Genomic DNA, 24,700 nt, shown 5'->3' with positions numbered 1-24,700 from the left:
GGAATTAAGCAAGCACCAGAAGCCTGTTAGCAAGCGTTCCCAACTGCCGGTTCATTAACGTTCCACCGTCTCGGTGGAATGGTCAACATGACTCAGTGGCCCGCTGAAAGAAATTTTTTCGCCATGTATATTATATAAATCATTATTCATTTTCGGAAGGTCAAAAGAAGAGACCTTCAATCTGTAACCGTGAGTCTTCTCGAGAGCTAACAGGGACTTTTTGCAGCCCACTCAGCTTCATCAATCTTTCGCTTCCTCAATATTAAAGTATGGCTCTTCAAACAAATTGGATCGTCCAGAAATTTGGCGGGACCAGTGTCGGTAAATTTCCCGAGCAAATAGTCGATGAAATCGTGAAAGTCTACACAACGCAGTTCAAGAACAACGTGGCTGTAGTGTGTTCTGCGCGCTCAAGCGATACTAAGGCCGAGGGAACCACTTCGCGTCTTTTGAGAGCATGTGACCTAGTGTGTAACAGCGACCCAAGCTTCGCTGAGGTCCTGCAGAAGGTGAGAGACGACCATATCTCGAACGCCAAACAGCGCATCAGCAACCCTGAGCTGCAGAAGAAGTTGATTCAAGATACCATTGCGGAGCTAGATTTGGTTGAAAAATACCTCAATGCGTCGCAAGTTTTGGGCGAGGTGTCGCTGAGGACAATGGATCTCGTCATGTCGTGCGGTGAGAAGCTCAGCTGCTTGTTCATGGCTGCCTTGTGTAACGAACACGGAGTTCCAGCGCAGTACGTGGATTTGTCTTCAGTTATTCCCCACGATTACGAATGCCGGCAGGGCACCCTGGATACCAGCTTCTACACATTTTTAGTGATGGCTTTCAAGGAGAAACTGCAACCTGTTCTTGATCTACATGCCAAAGGCGAGCCCGTCGTTCCTGTTATTACTGGGTTCTTTGGTCTGGTCCCCATGGGTCTTCTGAATGGTGTTGGTCGTGGGTACACTGACCTTTGCGCAGCCTTGATCGCTGTCGGCCTCAACGCCGACGAGCTTCAAGTTTGGAAAGAAGTCGATGGTATCTTCACAGCAGACCCTCGTAAGGTGCCACAGGCTAGACTCCTTGCCAGCGTTACTCCAGAAGAGGCCTCCGAGTTGACCTACTACGGTTCTGAGGTTATCCACCCATTCACCATGGAGCAGGTTATCAGAGCCAAGATTCCAATCAGAATCAAGAACGTTCAGAACCCTAGAGGCGACGGCACTGTTATTTATCCTGACAATGTCGCAAAGAAGGGTGAATCTACTCCTCCTCACCCACCAGTCACATTGAGCAACTCCTTCTTTGAGCAGAGGAGGCGTGGTGCTACAGCCATCACCAGCAAAAGTGACATATACGTTGTCAGCATTCATTCCAATAAAAAGACATTGTCGCACGGCTTCTTGGCCCAAATATTTACCACACTGGACAAATACAAGCTGGTTGTAGATTTGATTTCTACTTCCGAGGTTCATGTTTCCATGGCTTTGCCCGTGCCGGACAACGACTCGGCGAAAGCTCTGAAGAAGGCTGTCGAGGAGCTGAAAAAGCTCGGGTCAGTTGAACTCACTAAGAAACTTGTCATTATTTCGTTGGTCGGTAAGCAAATGAAACAGTTTATTGGTATCGCCGGTACGATGTTCACAACCCTGGCCGAGCAAGGCATTAATATCGAGATGATTTCTCAGGGTGCTAACGAGATCAACATCTCCTGCGTGATCGATGAAGACAATGCCATTAAGGCTCTGCAGTCAATTCACTCGAAACTTTTGGACCTGAACACAGAGGTTGAGCTTGGGAAAGCTGTGAACGAAAAACTCGAGCAGATCAAGAGACTTGCGCTGTAAATGCGCAGCCGGCTGCGGGCATTAACGAAAAGATTAGTAAAGAGAGAATTTACCTATACCAGCTTTGTTTATAGAGAGTTCAAAGCGTGACTGTAAATAAATTCGATACTTTTCAATGAAATGTTTTGATGAGATCTGTATAGAGATTATTAAAGTCGCTCCCTCAGAAGACGAAGACTTGATCACCCATTTTGGAGACAGGTTTAGCCTTCTCGAAGCCTAGAGCAACAGCATTCTTCTTCACAGAGGAAACCATGCCTGGAGGGCCGCAGACAAGCAATTGGGCGCCTGGACCGGGTGCTGGAAGGTAGCTTTTCATGACGTCAGGAGTAACGTATCCAACGCCGCCAGTCCAAGTGTCCCTAGCAGGCTTGTCCAGAAGGTAGTGGACCTTGAACTGTTCTGGGTTAGACTCGACAATTGCGTCCAGCTCTTTCTTCAATAGAATGTCATCTTCAGTCTGACTACCGTAAACGATAGACACTTTTGTACGGTCTTTTGGGTCAGAGTGTATAGCCTTGATGATTTGATACATGGGAGCAATACCAGTGCCACCGGCGATCATGCCGATCTCGGAATTCATATTAGGGGTGTATGTGTAGAATCCTTTAGGGCCGCGCACTTTGATCTTGTCGCCGATTTGGAGCTCTCCGATCATCTTAGAGACGTTACCTTGATCATAAGACTTGATCAACAATTCGAAGAAACCAACGGAGTCTGAGTCCAAGGAGGTGGGAGTGTAAGATCTCATGATCTCCTTGCCGTCTGGCAAGTTTCCCTTGATCGAGATGTGCTGGCCGATTGGAAGTCCGAGCACATCAGATTGCTTTGGCAGGCCGAACCTGTAAACTGCCGTGTTGTGGGTCAAGACAGTTTTTGAAACCAAGGGGAATTCCTGGTATTGGTCCTTGATCAACACTGGAATCGCCTTCTTTGATCCCAAGAACCGGGAGGCGAGTGTAATGACGAAGAAGGCCACAAACCCCCCAATTAATAGTGTTTTCGAGTCGAATGGCAGCGAATCCATGATATAATTAACCAGCCCTGAAGGAACTTGTGAAACCCCAGATTATCGAGCCATGCCCATCTTGTTGAATTCTGAAAACTTTTTAGTATTTAAATATAATCACTGTATACGTAACGGTCGTTAAAGTACCCAACGGCTTTTTGGTGGCGCCAGGCATATTGGCTTTCCATAAAATAGCCAGCGCTTAATCGCTTCGAGCTTCGATATGCTTTTGAAACTGCGATATTAGCTCCCTCTTTGTTGAAAAATTTACAGGTTTGTATTTGAACGTCGGTGTCTTAATGTATTCCAGTAGTGCTTCTTCTTTCTCAATGCTTAAAGCCAAATCTTCGTCAGTGCCCGATTTTTGTAGAGTCAGCTCTGCTGTTTTACCCATTACAGCTTCAAATTGGGGAAACGTAAATTTCTTGGGCACCTTGGTGAGCTTCTCGATTTCTGTTACCACAAGTTGTGTCGCAAGGTCTCTGAGAGTAAGAAAATTGCCCCCAACGACTAGCGAGTCCTGTGGGGTGAATACCGCATGAATGAACCCAGAAGGGATCATGAACAAATCGCCTGCTCGTAGCTCCATCGCGACACCTTGCTCCAGCTGGTCGCCGAGAAAAATGAGGTTTTGATGGTCGTTACCACACCAACTCTCGTAAGCCTTAAGATTGTGCGGCGTGGGCGGAAACAAAATAAACTTCTTTGATCCGAAAATCACCTTGTAATACACCGAGGTTCCGGCAAAATCTAAGTGAAAGTCGGTATACGCATTCCCCACTGACATCAAAACATATTTTGTGACTTTGGGCCTCGGGATGTCGTCCTTCACTTCCTCCCATAGGAGGTCGACAAGGTCATGAGATTCAACGACACGGGGCCGCCGCAGCCCTGTCTTAAACTGATCAACATGAGAGACCTCGAGCGAAATAACGTTCCGTATCCTGTCCCTTGCATCTGCCGCCGTCTCTGTAAAGTATTGATTCCATTGTGACATTGACCAGGTTGAATTCTGCTGCGACTGCACGTCCATCACGTCAACAGGGTAATCTGCACCCAGGAACTTAGTGACTGTGTCCACTGTGAAGGCTCTGCCTTCTGAATATTCAGGAATTCGCATGCCTGAATTTTCAGGGTCCTGAACTTTCATTGGAATCGTGATGGCGTTGAAGTCGCGCTCCAGCCTGGAGCTCTCGATGACATTGGTCTTGTTTTCCCATTTTGAAAAACATGCTAGAAATGCATGCATATGCGGGTGCTCGTCTTTCAGCCGCTTGTCATCGCCTTCATTCAGGGAAATGTAATCAACCTGCTTCTTCTTTCGCAAGCCCTGTCGTTTGCCGACCTTCGCTGGCGCTGTAGGTTCTATTTTTCTCTTTTTGCTTGTGCTTTTGACCTCTAGAACTGGGCTCCCATGCGCGGAGCAGCTAAATCGCTTGATTTGCCGCGCCAGCTTTGGGTAAGAGTCTAATGGCTCTCTCATTTCGTTTGTCAGGTATTTGATGGGAATGCACGTTACGTGGACCCATTGGTCGCACACCTCACACTGAACCCAGACTGCCCCATCTGCGCCGTCCGAGGAGCAATAGGAGCACACATCTTTGGTCATTTTGGAGAATAAGGGCTGGATTCTCGCGGAAATCTACCAACTCTTTTAATGTCACTGATATTTTTTAGATGTTTTTCGCTCAGTACGACAGTAGTAGCAGAGCTCGCTTGAGCAAGTGTAAGCGTAGGCGGAGAAGTGTCTCACCATTGCGGTAACGCTTTTCGTAATTGGTAGAAAGGGCTACATATCCCGGTTTTTTTATGTCTTCACGATCGTGTGGACACTTAAAACTGAAATATCCCGGCGCGCTGTATGCGAAGCATGCCAAGTAAGCACGCCAGCGTTTAAGAATATGGTCGAGCAGGCTGCTTGGGTGTATAGTATATGACTCTGGCCTTTCCAAGCCTTTGAAGCTTGATGTAAAACTTACATACATGTGTAGGCGCCGGTATAGTTGGGTCGAATTATTGAATATCAGAGGGCAAAGATGAACAAAAATCTCAAGGGATCTGAAGAGACAAAATCACTACGAGGACGGGTTTTGGGGAGAGGCGGCTTTCGATTTACTTCTCTCCATGCCAAAGGCTTTAGTTATATTTCATAAGTGGCATCGCACAAGATTTATCATTATTGAAAAATTTCCCAGGATAATTGCATTCCAAGTCGATAACACGAACAGAAAAACATCGACATTAGGGTCCAAATACGATCACACGCACCACAATGCTATCTCTGAGGACTAGCTGGCATGTTTCAATCCCGAAGAGGGCTTTTACCTCTGGAATCCCTAAGCAAAACCTCTCTTTTAAGATCAAGCTGACTCCCAACGAAAAGTCACAAATCAACGTGAAGGCCCGGGACCCAGGCTCCGCTTCGTCCCAGCCCAAGAGAATAGACCCTAGACTGGTAAAAAAGTTCCAGAGCGGTACTACCTATGACCCTTTCGACTTCTCGTTGGCAAGGCTGCACCTTGACAAGAAGTTCTCCTCCAAAAACTCGTCCAACGACCTTTTTGACAAGAATGGCGTGGACCCGCTGGACCTGTACACGAACCCGGAGTTCCTGTCACAGTTCGTGACGTCCTCTGGGAAGATCTTGCACAGAGACGTGACCGGTCTGTCTGCCAAGAACCAGCGCCGTTTGAGCAAAGCCATCAGAAGATGCCAGGCCATCGGGCTGATGTCCAAGACACACCGTGACGTATCTTACCTGCCATCCAGGATCATGGGTAAAATATGAACACCCTGTCTCTGTGAATAAATAACCGCGTTATATGTAAATAGTACTAAAACCAATATATTGTCATGCATCATTTAGAAAATGCCCCGTCACTTCAATAAGTTGGGACTAGGGCCCTTCAAACAGATGTACGCGTCTGTACCCCATCCCCATAGGCTCTGAATGTCGACGCTTCCCCCGAACATCTCCATGTATGCCTTACACATTGGCAAGCCAAACCCCATGCCAGATACGTTGCAAACGTCTTCTCCTGGAATAACGTATGCACTCATTCCACTATCTTTCGCATCGCTGTTAACGGTGCTGTAGGAGTAGTCGAACATGCGGTCTTCAACGTCTGGTGGGATGCCACCTCCAAAGTCTCGAATCCTAATCTTCAAGTCGTTGTCGTTGCGCACTATAGTGACCTCAATCGGCTTCTCGGCAGTGTTATTCTCGGGGACAGAGTTTTCGATGTGAGCTCGACTAGAGTTTTTGAGAATTTCTGTGAGAACATACTCAAGATCTGTGGGAATGCATGGGAACGTCACGTCTTCACCCTCCAATATCTCGATGGGCAGTTGATGGTCATATTTCACAAAGCACAAGTCTCCCACGAATTCTTCAACCCGCCGCACTAGCTCAGAAATCTTCAGATTCTTGTGAAGCACACCGATTACAGGCTCCTCATTCGACTTCTGAGAAACGAGCGCCAGGTAATGCGTTGCGAGAAGTTTCATGGCTATGCGGTCCCGCAAGTGAAGATTTAGGAAGTCAAACACTGCCTCTTTTGGGAAAAAATCCATAATTTCCTGAAATCCACGAGAGAGAGTGACCAGTGTGTCCTGGTGGTCGTCCAAAAACTCTGTGAGCTTTTTTGTCATGACGCCTTGATCATGAAGGCCATATGGGTAGTTTAGTGACAGAAGACTTTCCAGCGTCCTGAGATACAATCTGTTTGTCTGCTCTATGTTGGGATTCAATACTGCGATGTATGGCAGTCGCTGTATGGCGACCAACCGGCGACATGTGTACATTAGCAGCAAGTTTACAGTCTGGATTGTGAGCGTGTATTTTTGATTTTCTGTCAGTGGCACCTTGTACTGCGTTAGGAACTCATAAGACAGTGGTGGAATAGGCTTTTTGGCAAAGTCTTGAATCAAAAGCTGTGTATTAGACCGGATTCTGTACAGTTCTTCAAATCCCACTTCCTTCAGTTTCTCGCGCATTGATGTTTTGGTAGAATAGCTCTGCCGCGTAGCGCAAGAGTGAAAAATGAGTCTCGGCAGCTTAACAGTGATAGCTAATTGTTTTAAACCCCGACCAGCGAGCTGAGAGTGTCGCGCGAACATGATAAGAGGAATGCACTCAACAATACGCTCAACGATGAAAGACGTCACCTCCGGAAAACAAAATTATTTGAATATCTAAACCAGGCTCTTACCGCGCTGCTTAAGAGTGTTGAATAGTCAAGATAATGACTTTCGGGCCTTTGAAGAACTTATCATTTACTGGTGATTCATCGGTATTTTGAGACGAAAAAGTCCTTGAACCTTTAAATACTTTAAAACCGAAGAAATTATATAAGGAGGTCACCGAATTGACTGAAAAACTCACTTTAGACCGAGCTCATCTAGCCATTAACGTCCCAAACCAGAATGTCTTTCAACAACTTTGCTGACTCGGTCAACAAGAAGCTTCAGGAGTTGTCAAGCCAAGTTTCTCAAAGAGCCCAGGATGCGCAGCTGGACAAGAAGTTCAGGGACTTGTCGTCCGCTGTCTCGCAGAGGACTCAGGACCTGACTACCCAGCTTCCATCGTTCGCGCAATCTACCCAGCGTTTAGTGCAAGAGAAGCTCGGGCAGGTCACTGACATTTCGCAATTACCCCAAGAATATGTTGAATTGGAAAACAAAATCGACAGGGTGAGACTTGTTTACGAGAACTTCTTGAAAGTCACGCAGGTGTACGAAAACGAAAGCTACGACTACCCTAACAACGTCAGAGACTCGGTCAATGAGTTTTCTAGCGTCGTGGCTGGAAAGCTGCACGACTTGTCCCGCGCCACATCCACCAACGAAGCACAGTCCGTGCTGATCGCACCCGGCCCTCACAAGGACCCCAAGACCCTTAACTATGCGTTGAGTAAGGTCGCATTAACGTCTAGTGAGTACCTTAACAAGTCCGTTGGCGGCGATGACTCTGAAGTCTCCAACGCTCTCCTAAAGTACAGCGACGTTCAGGCCAAGGTTGCTCAAGCAAGGTTGCAGCAGGACACTTTGATCCAGACAAGGTTCAACAAGAAATTGAGGGACATCCTGGCCAACGATTTGAACGAGGCCCAGAAGGCCCGCAAAAACGTTGAACACAAGAGACTGCAATACGACATTGCGCGTTCCAACCTCGCGAATGCGAAGCCTGAAAAGGAGGCTTCCTTGAGAGTTCAAATGGAGTCTCTAGAGGATGAGTTCGCTCAAGCTACTGACGATGCTGTCGTCGTCATGCAAAAGGTGGCTGGATCCTCCGAGCTTCTGAAGGAGCTTCGTGAGCTCGTGGCTGCCCAGGCAGACTACCACAAGCAATCGTATGAGCTTTTATCGGAATTCTTACCTCAGCTTGAATCAGCTTAGGCTAGAAGACGCTACTAGAGTTATCTATCGTATCTCTTATGATTATTCATTTACGTTCGTTTGACATCTCCGTCCATATTACAATCCTAACATTTGACGCTCATTTGTCGTCACCGTCTACAGCCTTGACGTCCCACTGCGCAGTGATGTCCCAGCGACTGGACTTTGCGGACCAACTTACATACTTGATGAATTGTAAAACACTTTCATCTCTCAGAACAAGGTTCAAGGAGTTCCAGCTAGGTGGCTTGTTGATCAACACAGCGTCCCCTGTATCATCGCTCTTGTAGACAGCTGCGTCTTCAATGTCTTTGTCCATGTTTTCGCTCTCTTCTTGGTTGTCCATATACAATTCGTAACCGCCGACTTCCCCGGATTCCCATCCATTGCTTGGGGTCAGGCACAGAGTCCCCTCGAGGACTGCATCAACAAGCCCCTCGACATCCTTTAATAACGCATTTTTGTTGAGCTGGGTGGCCAACGTAAAATCTTTTCCGGGGCGGAAACGTCTAATTAGGACCTGTTCACTTATTGGCGATAGGAGAGTGACCAAAGCAAGATATTTCTTGAAAGCAGTGCTTTGTAGAAATTCTGCAACAGTTATTAGTTCCGTTTCTGTGTCATGCTTCGACTTGTCTAAGGTTTGCTTGAGAAGGACATAATTTGGCCTCTCTTCATTGTTCAGATTATCGAGGATGTCTTGTTCATTGCGGAAGTTCTCATGAGACTTACCATCAATGTACAGGTATCTCCACTTATGAGGCGGCATTGCGGTTTTCCATGGTCTCTCAACGTTAACGCTTTCGTATGGGCAATCCTTCTCAAACTCATCTCTCTTGATCAGTTTTTTCAGAAGGTCTGATCTCTCATCGTTAAGGAAGTCTTCAATCTGGAGATGCGACTTTTCAAGAAACTGTGTCTGGAGTCTTGAGATGCCTTCAGGTGTCAGATATTCAGGGCTCACAAAGCTCGACAGGAACTTCATTTCTTCCTTGGTCAGGAACCTCATGTCGGGCAATGGCTGCTCAGTGGCTTCATTCTCAGCTTCTTGGTTGGCAGGCTGGTTATGCAGGAGATTTTCAAAATGTTTTATCTGATGAGGCGGCAAAACATCTCTCTCTCCCTTGGGGAACTCGTAATCTTGCAACACGTTAGACTCCAATTGTGCTAGCGTACTTGTGTTTGTTTTAACCCATTCCTCCTCTTCTCCTGGGATGTAGCCTTTTTCGCCCTCTTGTGGGATATGGTACCAGCCCTGAATCGACAGACGATGTCTGTTTACGCGAACCTCTTCGACATCGTGGAAAGAAAAGCCAGGCTGCACTTGGAAGAATGCGATTTGATTGAATTGAGGGACCAGCTTGGCGCTGTGGTCACTGTGTGGCACGTTCGCAACGATGCTTGGGAAGAGACGCAGCCCTCCACCGTAGTGGTCCTTCCAACGCGTGTTAGGATCTGGGAGATACAAGATGAAACTGACTCTTCTAGAGCCAATCACATCGTCATGCGTTAGAAGGTGGCAGCCCTTTGTGTAGGTGTTGATAGACATGTCCATCTTGGAGCCAGATAATTTACCCGCGCCAGTGACGTACGAAATCACGTCCCGATACACTTCAGAGTACAAGATCTCACGCAGCTTGCACAGGTTGGGCAGACGCGAAAGATCCTCCCAGTCTAGACCCGAAAGGTTGGCCAAATCTCCACTCTGGTTGACTTTGTAAATGTCTGTCTCCTTCTTCGTAAAATGGATTTGTGTTTCAACCTCTTTCCTCACGGCGCGCAGAAGGTCATCGTCGACCAGATCGCGGATAGTACCCCAATTGTAAGGCTTGGAGTCGTGGATCTCCTGTCTTAGGTCCTTCTGGAACTTGGGATCCCAAATCTTGGCGTTGAAAAGAGACTTGACTTTCCCCACCTCATTTGTAGGCTGTTTCTTGGGTTGTTGATCTCCCGATGGCGCAGAATTCCTCTTCATAACCGCAGTGTTGTTGGCCCGAATTTCCGGTAGTAAAACCTAGGCGATACGCTCAAAATACCGGCTTTTTATATCCTCTCGTTTACCAAGTATGAGATGAGCTCTCTTCATCGGCTGATTATAACAATCTTGAAGGATTTTTGTTTTTTTCTTATTTTGGATATAGCATTACATACGTATGGGGTCAACTCAAGGAACTTTGACTACGCAGACCGAGACTCTCCAAAGGAAGAGTCCACCAGGGAACCGCGCCCTCCTGCGGTCTGGATATTTCTTGCTTTGTACTATGTAACATGAATGAATATGGAGATGGGGGCTGCGACACAGACGCTCGTACTGTATGGGACAGCCGACAAGTATTTGGGTTTCCGGGTTTTGTCATCAACCCCTCGAGTGGTGCTTTGGATCCAAAGGCTCCACCACCTGCTTGTCGAAAGTGTACATCTGCGAAATGACGGACTGTCTTTTAAGTACGCCCAGGTCTTTGAGCGCAGTGTCCCACGCAGCACTGATGGTAGCTGGGTCCTCTAGAGCTCTGTTTTTTCTGAAAGTTGTTCTGGCCTTGCGCAAGAAATACTCGCGGTAGTTGTAGTTATTGAAACCATTTGCATTTTTGATGAACTGCTTGTAAAGCGCCAAAACTTGAGCACGCGAAGGCCCTGGAGAAGCGGACATAGCGGTGTGTTTGGCGCGAGAGAAGCGTCTTCCGATGGCATAGAAAACACACATTCTAAATAGTCAGCCCTCCACAACTCGCGTTGAGCATAATATCATTGAATACGGGGTCAAAATTGAGCAGGACAAGCGCTTAGGAACGAAGTGGCAGCCTGGCGAAGTGGGTGGGAGGATTGGCGAGTTCAACATACTGAGCTTTTGGTCCCATGAACTTGTCGAGTTTGCCGAGGCACTCGCGGGGAATTAAGTGTCTCGGCAACAAAAAATAGGTCCTACCCGGATTCGAACCGGGGTTGTCCGGATCAAAACCGAAAGTGATAACCACTACACTATAGGACCATTATTAGTTGTTCGCGAGATGCAATGTTCGAATATGTACTCTTAGAATTAGCACGAACTGCATCTCCAGTTTGACTCTAACTTCCACAGTAACCACCGGTCCTAAAAGCGAACATGGCCGAACGGGGGTGATGCTACCGAGCAACTTCCCATGTTTCTCAGCCTTTGCTAATAATGTGTCTACCAATACATACAAGACCAAAAGCTTTGACATACAAAGAAAAGGCTGTTTTGGTGAGAAAGATATGTGAAAGTCAAATGATCTTCAGCTATGTATATACTGTATCCTTAGCCTGTAACTTCCAACCAATTAAATGGTTCTATAGTGTAGTGGTTATCACTTTCGGTTCTGATCCGAACAACCCCGGTTCGAATCCGGGTAGGACCTTCTTTTTTGTAAAAGCTGTTTCTTCATTATTATGGGATCTTCAAGGTTCCCATAATTAATGGGCTAGCCTCATCTATTTCCCGATACGTCAAGAATATAATAAATGTGGAGGCTAGCTATTCAACAATATACACACAGAGATTATGTCGTTGTGGCAGAAATTGTCGGCTTGGTATCGACTTGGCACACAGTGCCTTTCCTCCGTCAGGCAGTGAGGATATTGGATGTGGTAAAAATAAAAAGTCAGGTCCTACCCGGATTCGAACCGGGGTTGTTCGGATCAGAACCGAAAGTGATAACCACTACACTATAGAACCATATAATTGCTTGACGTGAAGGCTCAAAACTCAAGATATAAACTACAGACATAAACATGAAATACGTTGGCTTTTAAAATACTAAGTGGGGCCTGTGTCTCCCAGCAGAGCCAGTGGATTTGACCAGACCTCTAGACCCAGAGTTTCTTAACCATGGAACCGAAATACGAACAGGTGCAAGCTGCGATCTCATGGTTTGCGTCTTACGTTCTCCGCACGCTCGCATGGATTCTCCCTCTGACCTATCGGTTTGCGCAGTCGCATCCCACTATCACAAACATACTAGGCTACATGCTTTCCGCATACATCTTGTGGAAAGTTGTATGCCACCTGTGGGCTATAATCAAAAAGCTGCTGCTCGTGGCGGCGGTGCTTTTCTCCGTGCTCCTGTGGTATAGAGGCTTGCATCAGGTACTGTCCGTGGACGCGCCTATTCTCCTCGAATACCTCCGCAACGACTCGTACCTCCGAGACCGGTGGTCTCAAGCAGTGCGGGCGATGAACCCTACCTACCTGGGAATTTACTCACCCTTCTTACTAGGACAACATCTTCAAGAGCTACGTAATCGCAGCTTACGATTTCTGGCCAGCGCCTCTAATTGATGGCAAGGTGCGCGTATTGCACAACCAGGCCCTAGTGCTAACATAGAGCGTAGCACCGCCGCGCTGCGGCATCGTCAAGCTGTTGATCTGTCTGTTTTTTTAAGATGGGACGCCGCCCAGTGTTGATTGTTGTTTCTGTCCCGGTAAGGTCTTTAGGTAGCAGAAAAATATGAAGTAGGAGGCTGGGCTCCAGAACTAAGAACTAAACAGAAAGAAAAAAGAGCGACATGGTGAAAGACACGGAGTACTACGACCTGCTCGGTATCCAGCCCGATGCCTCTGCTACTGAAATCAAGAAGGCATACCGGAAGAAAGCTATGCTTACTCATCCGGATAAACACCCCGATGATCCTGAAGCCCAGGCGAAATTTCAAGCTATCGGCCAAGCATACCAAGTCTTAAGCGATCCCGAGCTTCGCTCGCGCTACGACGAGTTTGGAAAGGAGGACGCGGTGCCCCAACAAGGGTTCGAGGACGCCGCCGAGTTCTTCTCTACGATATTCGGGGGCGATGCCTTCCAGGACTGGATAGGCGACTTTGCGTTCCTTAAGAATCTTACAAAGGGAGCTGAAATCATGGGCGAGGACGGCGAAGAAGCAGGTACAGCTGCGGAAAACTCCGAGGATCCCTCCAAAGACGTTGTCCAGCATGATGGCAAAACTGCCAAGCCCAAAAGCTCAGACAACAAGCTAACCAAAGAGCAGCGCGCCAAGCTGGTTGAGATGGAGAACGAGAGGCGCGCCGAAAAGAAAAAGCAAGTCGAGGACCTAGTACGCAAGCTTGAAACAAGAATTGAGCAATACGTTGCGGCTGTCCAAAACAAACATTTGGATGAGTTTGATGCAAAACTGAATCAAGAAATCGAGGACCTCAAGCTTGAGAGTTTTGGGCTGGAGCTTTTGCAGCTGATCGCCAAAGTATACAAGACCAAGGCCAACAACTTTCTGGCGTCGCAGAAGACCTATGGCTTCAGCAAGCTCTTCACAGGTGTTCGCGACAAAACAAAAACCGCAAAGTCGGCTTGGGGCATATTATCGTCGGCCATGGACGCTCAGTCTGCCATGAAGGAGCTCGAGAAACTTGACGTTGAAACCATGGATGAATACGAGAGAGCGGAGGTCGAAAAGCTAATAACAGGAAAGGTCTTGGGCACGGCATGGGTCATGTCGAAGTTCGAGGCTCAGGGCAAATTGAAAGACGTCTGCGACAAAATTTTAGGAGACAAGAACGTGCCATCTAAGCAGCGGGTTGTCAAGGCTAAGGCACTTCTCTACATGGCAAACAAATTTGCTTCGGCGCAAAGATCACCGGATGAAGCTGAGGATGCTCGCGTATTTGAAGAATTGATCTTTGACGCTCAAGGCAAGAAAAAGAAGGCCGATCACAAGCGTAAGGATAGCACGGTCAAAGCTTGATTAGCCGCTTTAACTCTTAACCTCTTAGTCCTTTCTCTATTCAGCTTTTTGTACCCGCGTCTGTCCTTCAAGCTTTCAGATATAATGCATCAAGATATTCTGTAAAAATAAATTTAATATAACCATTTTGAAGGCATCGATTTACTGCGATAAGTCCTTTTGGAGAAACATTGTGTTAAGCAGTATGATAAGGCCACTGCTCAAAAAGTTCACAGGCTTCACACTTGTGCTAGCAATTGTCAGCAACATTTACATCTTCACATATCCGTCTCTTTTCCCCGAAAGATGCTCTTGGAGATGCGCTTCTCAACCAAGCGTAGTCGGAGCTACTGACTCCATGCATGTTGGCGAGAAGGTCTTGTACTACAGCAAGAGATACGTCAATGACTTAATGAGGCAGTGGAAGAAATCGCATGAGGAAACACAGAGCAGTCCCGCAGACGTTCACTTGATGGCCTTCGGGGACCCTCAAATTAAAGGCATTTGGAGAAACACACCATATGTGACACGCCTCGATATATTCGGCAATGACTTCTACCTCGGACATATATTCTCCACAATGAGAAATCGTCTAAATCCCACTCATGTTGCGGTGATGGGAGACTTGTTCTCGTCGCAATGGATAGGGGACTCCGAATTCTTCAACAGAACAATGAGATACACAAAACGCATCTTCAAACGCGACACGACCAGCTTGGAAAACATACGCAACGATAGCCACGACGAAAATGGCCTGTACAAGAATTACTGGGTGCAGTTCGCGGACGAGTTCAAGCGCCGCCTAACAGAGGAGCCTAAGACACTAGGCTTCGGGTACGAAAACGTCCACACTTGGGATCCCGAACATGAAGACTACCTATTTATAAATCTTACGGGCAACCACGATATTGGGTACTCAGGTGATGCAACTTTTCAGCACATGTCCCGCTTTCACCAGTTGTTCGGCAAAGACAACTACTGGATTGAGTACGACCGCGACACTGACCACCCATGGAGGATAGTGGTTCTAGACTCGATGCTTCTCGAGGGCCCACCTCTGCAACAAGAATTTGTCAACGCTACATGGGAGTTCCTCCTGCAGTTATTTGAGCAGAGGTTCGAAGGCAGCACCGTCCTACTGACACATGTGCCCTTTTACAAGAAAGAAGGGCTATGCACGGACGGAGAGCTTTTCCGCTATTACCCAGACGATTACCCCCGCGAGCCCTACAAGCAGAACTTGCTGAGGTCGCAAAACCACCTCAGTGAGGATGTCACGAAGAGAGTTCTAAATTTGATTTTTGACAACGGCAAGCCAGGTATTATCCTTACTGGGCACGATCATGAGGGCTGTGAGACTGTTTACAACAAGGACAGCAAGACAGGTGATTGGAATGCTGCAAAGACCATGCAGTCCCCGGACTTCCATGTTCGTGAAGTTACTGTTCGCTCAATGATGGGCGAGTTCAATGGGAACACAGGCTTGGTAACGGGCCATTTTAACCATGAAACGAAAACGTGGGAGTGGTCGTTTAGTCTCTGCCCATTTTCAATCCAACACGTTTGGTGGTTTACCAAGGTGGTAACGATTTTAAGCGGGTTTTTGCTGTCGGCGTTACTGGTAACTTAAGAGACCCATAACGGGATCAACCATTGCGTTTTATAGCTCTTGATATCGTTACGTAACTGATGGTTGAGTACTTTTTGTATATGGACCCTTGCTGAGCGGAGTATGCGTTTGTTTACGTATCATAGATAGAGGTTAGTTACCGTGAAAAATAGAAGTATTCTTTGCGAAGCGGCTTTGACCTTTTGACAAAGTTGATTCTTGGAATAAACTGTAAGAACATAAACTTTCCTAGCACCAGCGACGTCGCTAGCATCAAAATAATGGATGCAAGCAAGGAAGGAGGCCTTCTAACAAGGTTTGCCAGGATGCGTAAGAAGCCGCAGCAACCTCTAACAGATTTAACAGAACTCTACAGTCAAATAGCCAACGAGTCAATCTATTACCTGAAGCTGGAGGAAAAGCATGAATACAAGAAGGCAGTTCTAGGCTGGAAAGCGCTAAATACCCATGTTCTCTACGAGCTAACTCAGATAGAGTATCACTACCCAAACACAGGCGCATATACAAGAGATGAAATCAGCATACAAAACGGGGTACGGGAACTGTACCATCGAAGTCTCAGCCACCTCGAAAGGGTTTCGAAGCTTTGCCAAGAAGACGAGAAAAGCCATGAGCATTATAAGCCACATAGCTCCTCGTTACCAGGACGTCCCCGTCCTCCAACAGCCAACTCTAGGTCGATGCTGAAGACCCTGAGAGAGCCCGGCCGACTGAAGTACAACAGAAACCATCCATCCTCAGCACCAAACATTACCTCACCAACTAGCAGAAGCAATAGCAATGTCAACTTTACGACATCAAAACCGTTGGGGCACGACAATGTGTTTCAAGGATTTGACGAAGATCACAATTTGATAGAATTCTCTGACGACGAGCCTGCTGCCAAGCTGGAGGAAGACGCCAAAAGCGACACCAAAAGTGATATTACTTTTGACTTTGATGTCCACGACTACTTCGATGACTACCTCGACATGGACCAAGAAGAGCTCAAGAGGCTCGAGACGCTCAATAATCTGGAAGGAGTTCAAAAGAGCGTCGGTAACATGAGTATAGAGTCCAGTGCCTTGGATCCCAAAATCAAAGAGAAGCCATCAGTTACAAAGTCTGCTCAGACATCAGCGACCGTTCCCAAAGAGAAAGTTATGCATAAAACAACAAAGAAAATTGTACCGAAAGCTGCACCAAAGGCTGCCTCAAGACCAGGTGTTTCTACGCAAACAACAAGAAGTCGTGTCCCTGCCGCTAAACCCAAGACTCGCCCGACGGTCAAGGCGGCCCAATCAACGCCTGTACTGCGCAGCAGAGTTGCCTCTCCTCCTCCCAAATCATCTGCTCTCATAAACAAAAGAGTGGTTAGGAAGAACACACCCGCGGCGGCCAAAACTTCCGAGTCCCTGCCTTCGAGAACCCCAGGGAAACCGCCACCGTCAAAGAAGGGCGGCACAGTAGCTGCCAAGAATGCATCAAATGGCACGAAGAAACAGCCCGCAAAAACAGCAACACCGACTAGTTCCATTAATTCGAACAGTAGCGCTTCGCGCAAGCGGTTACTAAAGTCACCGACACCCCCTCCTGTTGCTCCTACAGAGTCTGCCCCCAAAGAGTCCGAAGTTTCGCCCGATGATGAGAAAATTTTGAAGGAGGCACTGGAAGATGAGTTAATCGATCAGATGAGGGGGATTGACAAAACAGCTGCGAAGCAAATCTTTTCAGAAATTGTTGTGCATGGGGACGAAGTGCATTGGGATGACATCGCTGGCCTTGAAAGCGCCAAAAGTTCGCTGAAGGAGGCTGTCGTGTACCCGTTCTTGAGGCCGGACTTGTTCCGTGGCTTGCGTGAGCCCGTAAGAGGTATGCTGTTGTTTGGGCCACCCGGGACAGGCAAAACAATGCTTGCGAGAGCGGTAGCTACCGAATCCAATTCAACATTTTTTTCCATCAGTGCGTCTAGTTTGACGTCGAAATACCTGGGAGAAAGCGAAAAGCTAGTTCGCGCGCTGTTTGCTATTGCTAAAAAGCTGTCGCCCTCTATAGTGTTCGTTGACGAGATTGACTCGATCATGGGGAGCAGGAACAACGATGGCGAAAACGAGTCAAGTCGCAGAATCAAAAACGAGTTTTTGATCCAATGGTCTTCGCTCTCGAACGCGGCCGCCGGCAACAAAGAGGGATCTGAGGATGAGGAAGACGAGCGCGTTTTAGTGCTGGCCGCCACTAACCTCCCTTGGAGTATAGATGAGGCCGCGAGGAGAAGATTTGTGCGAAGACAGTACATTCCCTTGCCTGAGCCGGAGACCAGGAAAAAGCAGATGAATAAATTGCTGGCGCACCAGACCCACACCCTGACCGAGGAAGACTTCGAAGAACTTTTGGCGCTAACAGACGGGTACTCGGGAAGTGATATCACATCGCTGGCCAAGGATGCCGCAATGGGTCCGCTCCGGGAACTGGGAGATCAGCTGCTCTTTACTCCACGTGATCAAATCAGGCCTATCACACTACAGGACGTCAAAAACAGTTTAGAGTACATCAAACCCTCAGTATCCAAAGAGGGCCTTACGGAGTATGAGGATTGGGCCAAGAAATTTGGCTCTTCAGGTGCATGAAGTCCGATCAGCCGCTATCGTGCTTACGGAAGCGGCGCATACCATGTTTTTATACAATTTTTAGACGACTGATAGTTGAACATTTGCATTGAACCCACTAGACATAACCCCAGAGGTGCAAACAGCTGGCGGCTCGACTCTCCGCAACCCGGCATTGCCCAAAACGTGTCTCCGTTCATCCCACTGACTTGTCGTCTTCCAAGACACATGCCAGTTCTGTAAAAAATGATCTATCGACCACCGGTCATTTTATCGGGTCATCAAAGGTCTATCAATACAGAGCTAACTGGGCAACTTGGCATGAGACCGCTGCGTTATTCGAGCGGGCTAGAGCGAGCGCTGTATGGATACAAATCAAGCGATTCTTAGAGGGACGTTTTGGTTTAGTTCACGTGCTCTTTTTTTATCGGTAGATATCGCATTTCCCCACGTCGCTAGCCCGTCCGGGAACACCGGCAAGATGAAGAAGGAACTGATAAGATGACTAGTTGATCACTAAGAAAGCTGAAGCTATATAAAGAGACTAAGCTGATCCGCTTCTAATGCTTAGAGTTGTGTTGAAACACCACACAACCGCCCTTGAGCAACAGACTTGGCAACGAAATCGCCATTTAACACGTTTGCTTAGCGTCAGAATTAGAAGTCACAGTCAGTGTCTGACATCTCAGAATCACTCCAGTTACAAGGAATCAATCACCCAAAAGAAAGCAGCACATCAAAGCTTTACAATGCCAGTGAAAGTTACAAAACTTGAAGGAAAGCCTCTAGGCGCCGTAATCACCCTTCCAGAGGGTTGCACAGACCCTAGCGAGCTATCGCCAGAGGATTTTGACACTGTCTACAAAGCGCTCCACGAGCATTTGGTCATAGTAATCCCAGGAATGGAGGACCTTCCTCCAAAGTCACAGTGGAAACTGACTACCATGTTCGACCCAACCTGCGACCAGAGTGGCAAGTCCTACGGCCACGGTAAAGAGTTCCGCCACGACAAGTCGGTGCTGAGAAGAGACGGTACTTCGATCCCTGACCAGCCGCAAGTGCAGGTTTTGGGCCAGGGCGAGTGGCCTGCAGGCCACTACGGCTTGGGCGACATCAGCCTGAGACACCCAACCCACTTCGACTTCCACAAAAAGCCACTCACGCAAGAACAGGCTTTTGAGCAGGATATGACCCGTTTCTACCGCTGGCACATCGACTCCGCCCTTTACGGGCTTTCTCCGCCAGTTGCAACAACGCTACTCGGAATTCACGTCCCCCCTCACTCTAGGAAGCAAAAGGTGGTTTACGAAGACAATGGCGATGTTTTGGAGCTAACGCAGGGCGCCACCGCCTTTGTCTCAGGCGCCAAGGCATTCGAGATGCTGAGCCCTGAGGACCAGGAGCGTGCTCTCAAGACTACTGTTGTATACGCCCCCCATCCTTACATCTTCATCTCATCTGCGCGCGCAACTCCCGACGGGCTCACTATGGTATCAGAGGGCAAAGAGACACCTTTCGATGAACTGCCACCATGGGAGGAATCCAAAATCAAAAAGCTACCTTTGGTGTGGACCAACCCAATCACAAAGAAGCACCACCTACAAGTTCACGGATGCTGCATCCACAAGTTGGAGCTTCCAGACGGAACCGTTCTGGAGCTAGATGACGCTCGTAAGGAAGTCTACAGGATGATGAGACCAGCGATTGCTCCTGAAAACGTTTACGCTCACGACTGGAATAAAGGTGATCTGGCTATCTTCTTTAACAGAGGCGTATGGCATTCGGTGACTGGTCAGTTTTCCGAGGGCGAGAGGCGACTAATGCACCAGTGCAACATTGCTTCCGGACAAGACCCCCAAACTCTCACTGCTTGAGGTGAGCCCTAGCAATCTATACATTTGTTTCATGGTCTCAGTATTTACATTAAAATATCTTAAATTTTGGTTCTTAAATATAGGCTAACAACTCTTATGCAGTGAGTTATCACAACAAAGGAGCAAGCGTCTTCTTTCCATTGATTCATAAATACTGTATAATACATTCATGCTTCCATTACCGCTTAACCAAGGTGTGATTGGGAATTTCAGTCACTGAACCACGGTGCTTTTGGTCCAAGCTCCTGACTCATTCGCGTCGTCGACAAGGCTTGGTTCTGCTTCTGTCGAAGGAGGATCCCTCAAAATGCTATAGTCCAGTTTGAAGTTTAGCTTATCCGTGACGGTCCAATCATCAAGGTTGAAAATCTTGAAGTCGGCGACCTCGCAAAGTTCGTTCGAGAACTTAGGCAAGCTATGTCTGGAGAACCAATTTTCTCCAGTTTTGGAAACTTTCCAATTCCTTTCGCCGAGAAGGGTATATGCAATTTCTTGTTCCAGCGGAGTTATTGAATAGTAAAAGCAGTAGAATAAAAAGAAGGTCTCCAGACCGCGAAATTTCTCCAGAAGGTGGGCGCGCTCCGCAGGTTTGTCTCCACCGAATTCCCCGATCTCATCACGGAGGCTACACCTCGTAACATCCCATACGCTAGTAGAGCGAAACGCATCTAAAGGAGATGGAGGGTTCACAGATCGAGGTATATTGTCCAGCCGCGAGACACGACATGCGTCGCGTAAAGTCCGCAGCTTACTACAGCTGCCATTTGAACGATTGAGACCATTTCTGGACAGAAGAGAGCTCATAATGAAGTCTTGAACTCCCCCAGGCAGAACCAAAAGCTCCAGATCGTCGGATAGAGTTTCCCGCAAGTTCTCCCTTATTTGTGATTTTGTTGCGCTTTCTTCATCATCTATTATTTCATCGTCCGAAGATTCATCAAAGTCGTCAAGACTATAGTCCGAATCATAAGTATCATCAATTACCTCTTCTACTGCTGGTTCGCCAGCCTTGGCATCTTGGGAATTTACTGTCTTCTGGCTTGGCAATGTGTTGTTAGAGACCTGAATGCCGACGCTAGATGGCACCGTCGCAGTTAGCATTTGGGAATTTGAAAGAATTCTCTTCTGCCCAACTGGCGTCAACGCTTGCTTAGTAACTATCGGCGTACTCGCAGCGCTTGTCGTGGCACTGTTATTCACAGAAGAGGAGGTAGATTGTGATTTAGCCGCTTGGTGATTTAGATGTTCAGCCTTTTTTTCTTTCTCAGCGGCTTGAGAAGCTGCAGCGGCCCACCGCAAGTCACCTACAGGTCTTGCGGGTACCGTGGCAGGCTTCAATGTGCTAGTAGTCGTTATACCATTGAGAGATTGATGAATATGCGTATGGCCCTGAAGTTCAGGAGTGGCTTCTCTGGATATTGTTTGCTGTTTGATCTGAGAGCCTGGCAGTTTACCCATTAAATTAACAGGACCTGCAGATGATGATGGTTGAATCGTTGACTTTGAGTTGGCCGTATTTGGTATGCTCGTACCTGCTGATGAGACATCTGGCGATGGGGATCGCGACGCACTGACGGAAGCCGACTCACTCACACTGTCAATTTGCCTTGGCTCGTTTTTCTGAGGGATCACTATGCCCGCAGACTCGGGAAGCGTCTCAGTACCACTTCCTGTTTTGGCTGAGGCCTTTGCGGCCTTTTTTGCTTCCCTTTCTAGTTTCCTTTGCTCCTTTTTGGAGAGCTTCGCTCCCTCTTTGACCATGTCTTCCTCAAGTTCTTCACTGCGCTGTGCAGCAAAAGCTGCAGCGACTTCATGGGCAATGGCCTCATTCGACGTCAAGTCCAGTCCATCGTATATTGTTTCGTCTTCTACGAAATCTGGTTCCTGGTTGGACTCAATGAAGTAGTTAATATCGTCTTTTACGCGCTTTACGTCCTCTGGATCAAGCTCTTGATTTGCAACAAGCCGCAGCGCAAGCTCCATCTGTTGCAGATGCCATCTGTATCTCCCCTGGAGGTCTTTCAGCTGATTCTTTTTCTCCTCGTTTGCAGTTGTGGCCGTCTTCTTCTTTTTGTTGAGCAATATCAGCTTGTCAACCTCAACTTGTGCCGAATCGTACTGCCGCTCCAGTTCCTCTATCGACTGCGACAGATAGTCCGTGATTTCTTGACGTTCCCTTTCCTTAGGGTCGAGATTGTCAGACCGCTTAAGGCTGTTATTCGAGTAGGCCTTCTCCTTAGATGCTTTTTCAACAGCTTTATATTTTTCCATTGCTACCTCAACGGATCGCCTGTGTTCCAGCAGTGAATCCTTATCCTTTATGTCGGGCGAGCTCTGCCACGACTTAATTTGTTCTCGAAGCCGCTGCAGTTTTTTCACTTCCCTCTTGAGGTCGCATTCCAGCTTGTCTTTCTGCGATGGGTTATTGGTGCAGTTCTCATGCCTCTCATAGTAGGTGTCAAATATCTCCAGCCCTTCGCTGATCTTTTTGAACACCCGATCCACCTCTTGCTGTAATTTCCTATGCGCCATCTTCTATGGTAGAAAGGTCCCACACAACCTCTAATTGAACAAACCCAATGCCAATTCAGCGCTTCCAAGCTACCTTCTTGACGGTTCCGACTACAGCTTCTAACTGTTAAATGGGCTCTAAAAAATTTTTTAATACCGCCTCTTGATTCCTAGCTTGATGCTATTAATCTTACTGACAAGTTCATCACGTGGAAGGCATTTAAGAAGCTTAAGGTTCCTTGGGCCGGTGAAAAGACTTGTTCTCAGGCATCAAATTAACCGTGAGTGGGCCTTTTAGGCTGCAAGTGTATTTCTGATCTCTTAAACCCTACACCGCTGCCGCCAGAAATCCACATAGAAGGTAAAAAACTACACTACCTAAAAGACAAAGACAGCCTTTTTCATAGCGTGCTAGAATGGTTTTCCCCATGGCCTGGCTTTGCGCAGCTTCGCTTCTTCTAACGAGACGTTTCGTTTCAAGGTTTTCTGAGGGCGCCACAACTTCGTAAATTTCATGGGCTAACGTTTCCGAGAAAGAAGTGAAGTTGAAAGTCTGCTCGCTGTTTAGTTCTGAGCTCCAATAGCTCATGTTCATATCTATTGCTGGAACTTGGTCTTTTAAAGTAGCATTAACATTGCTAAAATATTCATCAAGTAGCGAATTTATCTGTGTGACGTTGCCGCGACTGGCATTCCACAGCCTTTCGTGAACCACAGAGTTGATTTCGGCATTTACAGTGCTTTCAAATAGTGCACACGAGGAAGAGATGCTGCCTAGGGTCTTGGTAGATAGGGCGGCTTCAGAAAACTTGCTTCTGGGATACAGGCTGGTTGGATGCGTTGAGTGACTCACGTCAAGGAAAGCTCTAAGAATTTGGCCCTCGACAACTGCCGCAAGGAACAAGCAAAAGACATGCAGTCCATTCGTAGTCAACCACCAATTATATGCTTTGACAAATTTCGCCACTGCCACTGGACTCCAGGTTTTGCTTAGAGGTCTCCGCAACAGCTCCAGCGCCATTTCCGTGAAAGTATAGGTCACAGGGTGTTTTGCGAAATCATTGTAACATATCAAGAGCTGCTGGAAGCTTTCGTGCGCTCGGATTCGGGCGACTGAAATAACCGTTTCGCCCTTGTACAGCTCGTCAATACATTCCAGCTGGTGCTGAAGGGTGTCTTGGGCGCCTCGAACTTCAATCTTATAGGTAACGTATTCTAAGCAGACGAACGCAAATGTCGCTGCGACGTAGGTGGCGGCAAGAGCAGAGCTAATCCTGATGGCCTTTTGCTTATACTTACCACTGGTGTCCGAGGCGCTGTCTCTTTTCACTAACAAAGTGGTGCGGATCTTCTTATCAGAGCCCAGGACACCCAGCATGGATGTGAAATTTGAAGTGGTTTTGTTGGAGGTGATGGAATCAAGAATTTCGCTGGCCGAAAGGGCACTAGCTGTAGCAGTCGGAGCCGCCGGCAGCGTCAGATTTCGTATTTTGCCGAGATTTGATGACACATTACCAAAAACACTTTGCAGAAAAGATGTGTTTAGGGAAAGACCACGAAGAACGCTTGATTGGGAGTCCGAGGCGACAAGAAAGCCGCTGTTCGAAAGATAATCTACTGAGCTGTTGATAGTTTGCGCTTGTTCAAGCAAGTTTGAGAAAATTGTGTTGTTGTAAGCCTTCAAGGATTCGTACTCACGTTCCCAGAAGCCTAACTGAGTCTCGAGTGAGGCGTTCCAAAGCCGTAGCTTCAGCTTACAGTTTTCGTTGAAACCCTCAATATATGTAGCGACCTGCCGCGCTGAGTCGTTAGCTTTCAGCGAAAGAAACGTTTCAACGGCGGATGTGATATTGGCCCCCGCTGCCTCAGTTTCTACCGAGCTGGTGTATGCAATGGTCTTGGTAGTGGTAGCAGTCATCGTGGCGGTTGCTGTGGCGGTGGTTGTCACAAGAGTGGCGCCGGCCGCGGCCAACGACGCCGTCGATGACAAGCTCGCCGTCTCATCCTGAAACAGAAAGTAGAGCATCCAAGTAGAAAACCAGAATACCGCGTGAGGAGCAAAAATCTGCGGTTTGAACATACAGCTCAAGAGCCGCTGTCTCAGGCTCGGGAATAATTCAAGTGGTCCATGCATCTATTGCAAAGCAAGTTGTCTTCAATGCCAG

At 47.6% G+C, this 24,700-nt stretch overlaps 15 protein-coding genes and 3 non-coding genes across 18 annotated transcripts; 9 read left to right on the top strand and 9 right to left on the bottom strand.

The window, feature by feature from the left end:
- Positions 1–269: 269 nt before the first annotated feature.
- Positions 270–1,838, top strand: HOM3 (aspartate kinase; the record flags this gene model as incomplete). The annotated part of the gene is made up of 1 exon (XM_002551584.1): positions 270–1,838. One exon carries the CDS (start codon positions 270–272, stop codon positions 1,836–1,838), a length of 1,569 nt encoding a protein of 522 aa, XP_002551630.1.
- Positions 1,839–2,001: 163 nt separating this feature from the next.
- Positions 2,002–2,865, bottom strand: CBR1 (cytochrome-b5 reductase; the record flags this gene model as incomplete). Its single annotated transcript, XM_002551583.1, has 1 exon — positions 2,002–2,865. The coding sequence occupies one exon, from the start codon at positions 2,863–2,865 to the stop codon at positions 2,002–2,004; it is 864 nt and encodes a 287-aa protein (XP_002551629.1).
- A 184-nt stretch (positions 2,866–3,049) lies between these two features.
- Positions 3,050–4,456, bottom strand: JHD1 ([Histone H3]-lysine-36 demethylase; the record flags this gene model as incomplete). The annotated part of the gene is made up of 1 exon (XM_002551582.1): positions 3,050–4,456. One exon carries the CDS (start codon positions 4,454–4,456, stop codon positions 3,050–3,052), a length of 1,407 nt encoding a protein of 468 aa, XP_002551628.1.
- Positions 4,457–5,119: 663 nt separating this feature from the next.
- On the top strand, positions 5,120–5,635 carry RSM18 (mitochondrial 37S ribosomal protein bS18m; the record flags this gene model as incomplete). Its single annotated transcript, XM_002551581.1, has 1 exon — positions 5,120–5,635. The coding sequence occupies one exon, from the start codon at positions 5,120–5,122 to the stop codon at positions 5,633–5,635; it is 516 nt and encodes a 171-aa protein (XP_002551627.1).
- Positions 5,636–5,724: 89 nt separating this feature from the next.
- Positions 5,725–6,966, bottom strand: PKP1 (protein kinase PKP1; the record flags this gene model as incomplete). The annotated part of the gene is made up of 1 exon (XM_002551580.1): positions 5,725–6,966. The coding sequence occupies one exon, from the start codon at positions 6,964–6,966 to the stop codon at positions 5,725–5,727; it is 1,242 nt and encodes a 413-aa protein (XP_002551626.1).
- A 306-nt stretch (positions 6,967–7,272) lies between these two features.
- GVP36 (Gvp36p) lies at positions 7,273–8,244 on the top strand (the record flags this gene model as incomplete). The annotated part of the gene is made up of 1 exon (XM_002551579.1): positions 7,273–8,244. One exon carries the CDS (start codon positions 7,273–7,275, stop codon positions 8,242–8,244), a length of 972 nt encoding a protein of 323 aa, XP_002551625.1.
- Positions 8,245–8,344: 100 nt separating this feature from the next.
- On the bottom strand, positions 8,345–10,219 carry TPA1 (oxidative DNA demethylase; the record flags this gene model as incomplete). Its single annotated transcript, XM_002551578.1, has 1 exon — positions 8,345–10,219. The coding sequence occupies one exon, from the start codon at positions 10,217–10,219 to the stop codon at positions 8,345–8,347; it is 1,875 nt and encodes a 624-aa protein (XP_002551624.1).
- A 381-nt stretch (positions 10,220–10,600) lies between these two features.
- Positions 10,601–10,894, bottom strand: ISD11 (Isd11p; the record flags this gene model as incomplete). Its single annotated transcript, XM_002551577.1, has 1 exon — positions 10,601–10,894. The coding sequence occupies one exon, from the start codon at positions 10,892–10,894 to the stop codon at positions 10,601–10,603; it is 294 nt and encodes a 97-aa protein (XP_002551623.1).
- A 267-nt stretch (positions 10,895–11,161) lies between these two features.
- On the bottom strand, positions 11,162–11,233 carry KLTH0A03828r. Its single transcript has one exon. It is a non-coding gene; the product is annotated as a tRNA-Gln (tRNA).
- Positions 11,234–11,549: 316 nt separating this feature from the next.
- Positions 11,550–11,621, top strand: KLTH0A03806r. Its single transcript has one exon. It is a non-coding gene; the product is annotated as a tRNA-Gln (tRNA).
- A 245-nt stretch (positions 11,622–11,866) lies between these two features.
- KLTH0A03784r lies at positions 11,867–11,938 on the bottom strand. The gene has a single exon. It is a non-coding gene; the product is annotated as a tRNA-Gln (tRNA).
- A 153-nt stretch (positions 11,939–12,091) lies between these two features.
- On the top strand, positions 12,092–12,541 carry APQ12 (Apq12p; the record flags this gene model as incomplete). The annotated part of the gene is made up of 1 exon (XM_002551576.1): positions 12,092–12,541. One exon carries the CDS (start codon positions 12,092–12,094, stop codon positions 12,539–12,541), a length of 450 nt encoding a protein of 149 aa, XP_002551622.1.
- A 227-nt stretch (positions 12,542–12,768) lies between these two features.
- On the top strand, positions 12,769–13,956 carry CAJ1 (Caj1p; the record flags this gene model as incomplete). Its single annotated transcript, XM_002551575.1, has 1 exon — positions 12,769–13,956. The coding sequence occupies one exon, from the start codon at positions 12,769–12,771 to the stop codon at positions 13,954–13,956; it is 1,188 nt and encodes a 395-aa protein (XP_002551621.1).
- A 184-nt stretch (positions 13,957–14,140) lies between these two features.
- TED1 (Ted1p) lies at positions 14,141–15,565 on the top strand (the record flags this gene model as incomplete). Its single annotated transcript, XM_002551574.1, has 1 exon — positions 14,141–15,565. The coding sequence occupies one exon, from the start codon at positions 14,141–14,143 to the stop codon at positions 15,563–15,565; it is 1,425 nt and encodes a 474-aa protein (XP_002551620.1).
- A 260-nt stretch (positions 15,566–15,825) lies between these two features.
- SAP1 (putative AAA family ATPase SAP1) lies at positions 15,826–18,171 on the top strand (the record flags this gene model as incomplete). The annotated part of the gene is made up of 1 exon (XM_002551573.1): positions 15,826–18,171. The coding sequence occupies one exon, from the start codon at positions 15,826–15,828 to the stop codon at positions 18,169–18,171; it is 2,346 nt and encodes a 781-aa protein (XP_002551619.1).
- A 728-nt stretch (positions 18,172–18,899) lies between these two features.
- Positions 18,900–20,024, top strand: KLTH0A03674g (TauD/TfdA dioxygenase family protein; the record flags this gene model as incomplete). Its single annotated transcript, XM_002551572.1, has 1 exon — positions 18,900–20,024. One exon carries the CDS (start codon positions 18,900–18,902, stop codon positions 20,022–20,024), a length of 1,125 nt encoding a protein of 374 aa, XP_002551618.1.
- A 213-nt stretch (positions 20,025–20,237) lies between these two features.
- On the bottom strand, positions 20,238–22,556 carry NOT3 (CCR4-NOT core subunit NOT3; the record flags this gene model as incomplete). Its single annotated transcript, XM_002551571.1, has 1 exon — positions 20,238–22,556. One exon carries the CDS (start codon positions 22,554–22,556, stop codon positions 20,238–20,240), a length of 2,319 nt encoding a protein of 772 aa, XP_002551617.1.
- A 307-nt stretch (positions 22,557–22,863) lies between these two features.
- On the bottom strand, positions 22,864–24,669 carry PRM2 (pheromone-regulated protein PRM2; the record flags this gene model as incomplete). The annotated part of the gene is made up of 1 exon (XM_002551570.1): positions 22,864–24,669. One exon carries the CDS (start codon positions 24,667–24,669, stop codon positions 22,864–22,866), a length of 1,806 nt encoding a protein of 601 aa, XP_002551616.1.
- Positions 24,670–24,700: the final 31 nt, after the last annotated feature.

The sequence above is a fragment of the Lachancea thermotolerans genome, assembly GCF_000142805.1.
Source record: "Lachancea thermotolerans CBS 6340 chromosome A complete sequence".
Taxonomy (NCBI): Eukaryota; Fungi; Ascomycota; class Saccharomycetes; order Saccharomycetales; family Saccharomycetaceae; genus Lachancea; species Lachancea thermotolerans.
This window is presented reverse-complemented; position numbering and strand designations above follow the sequence as displayed.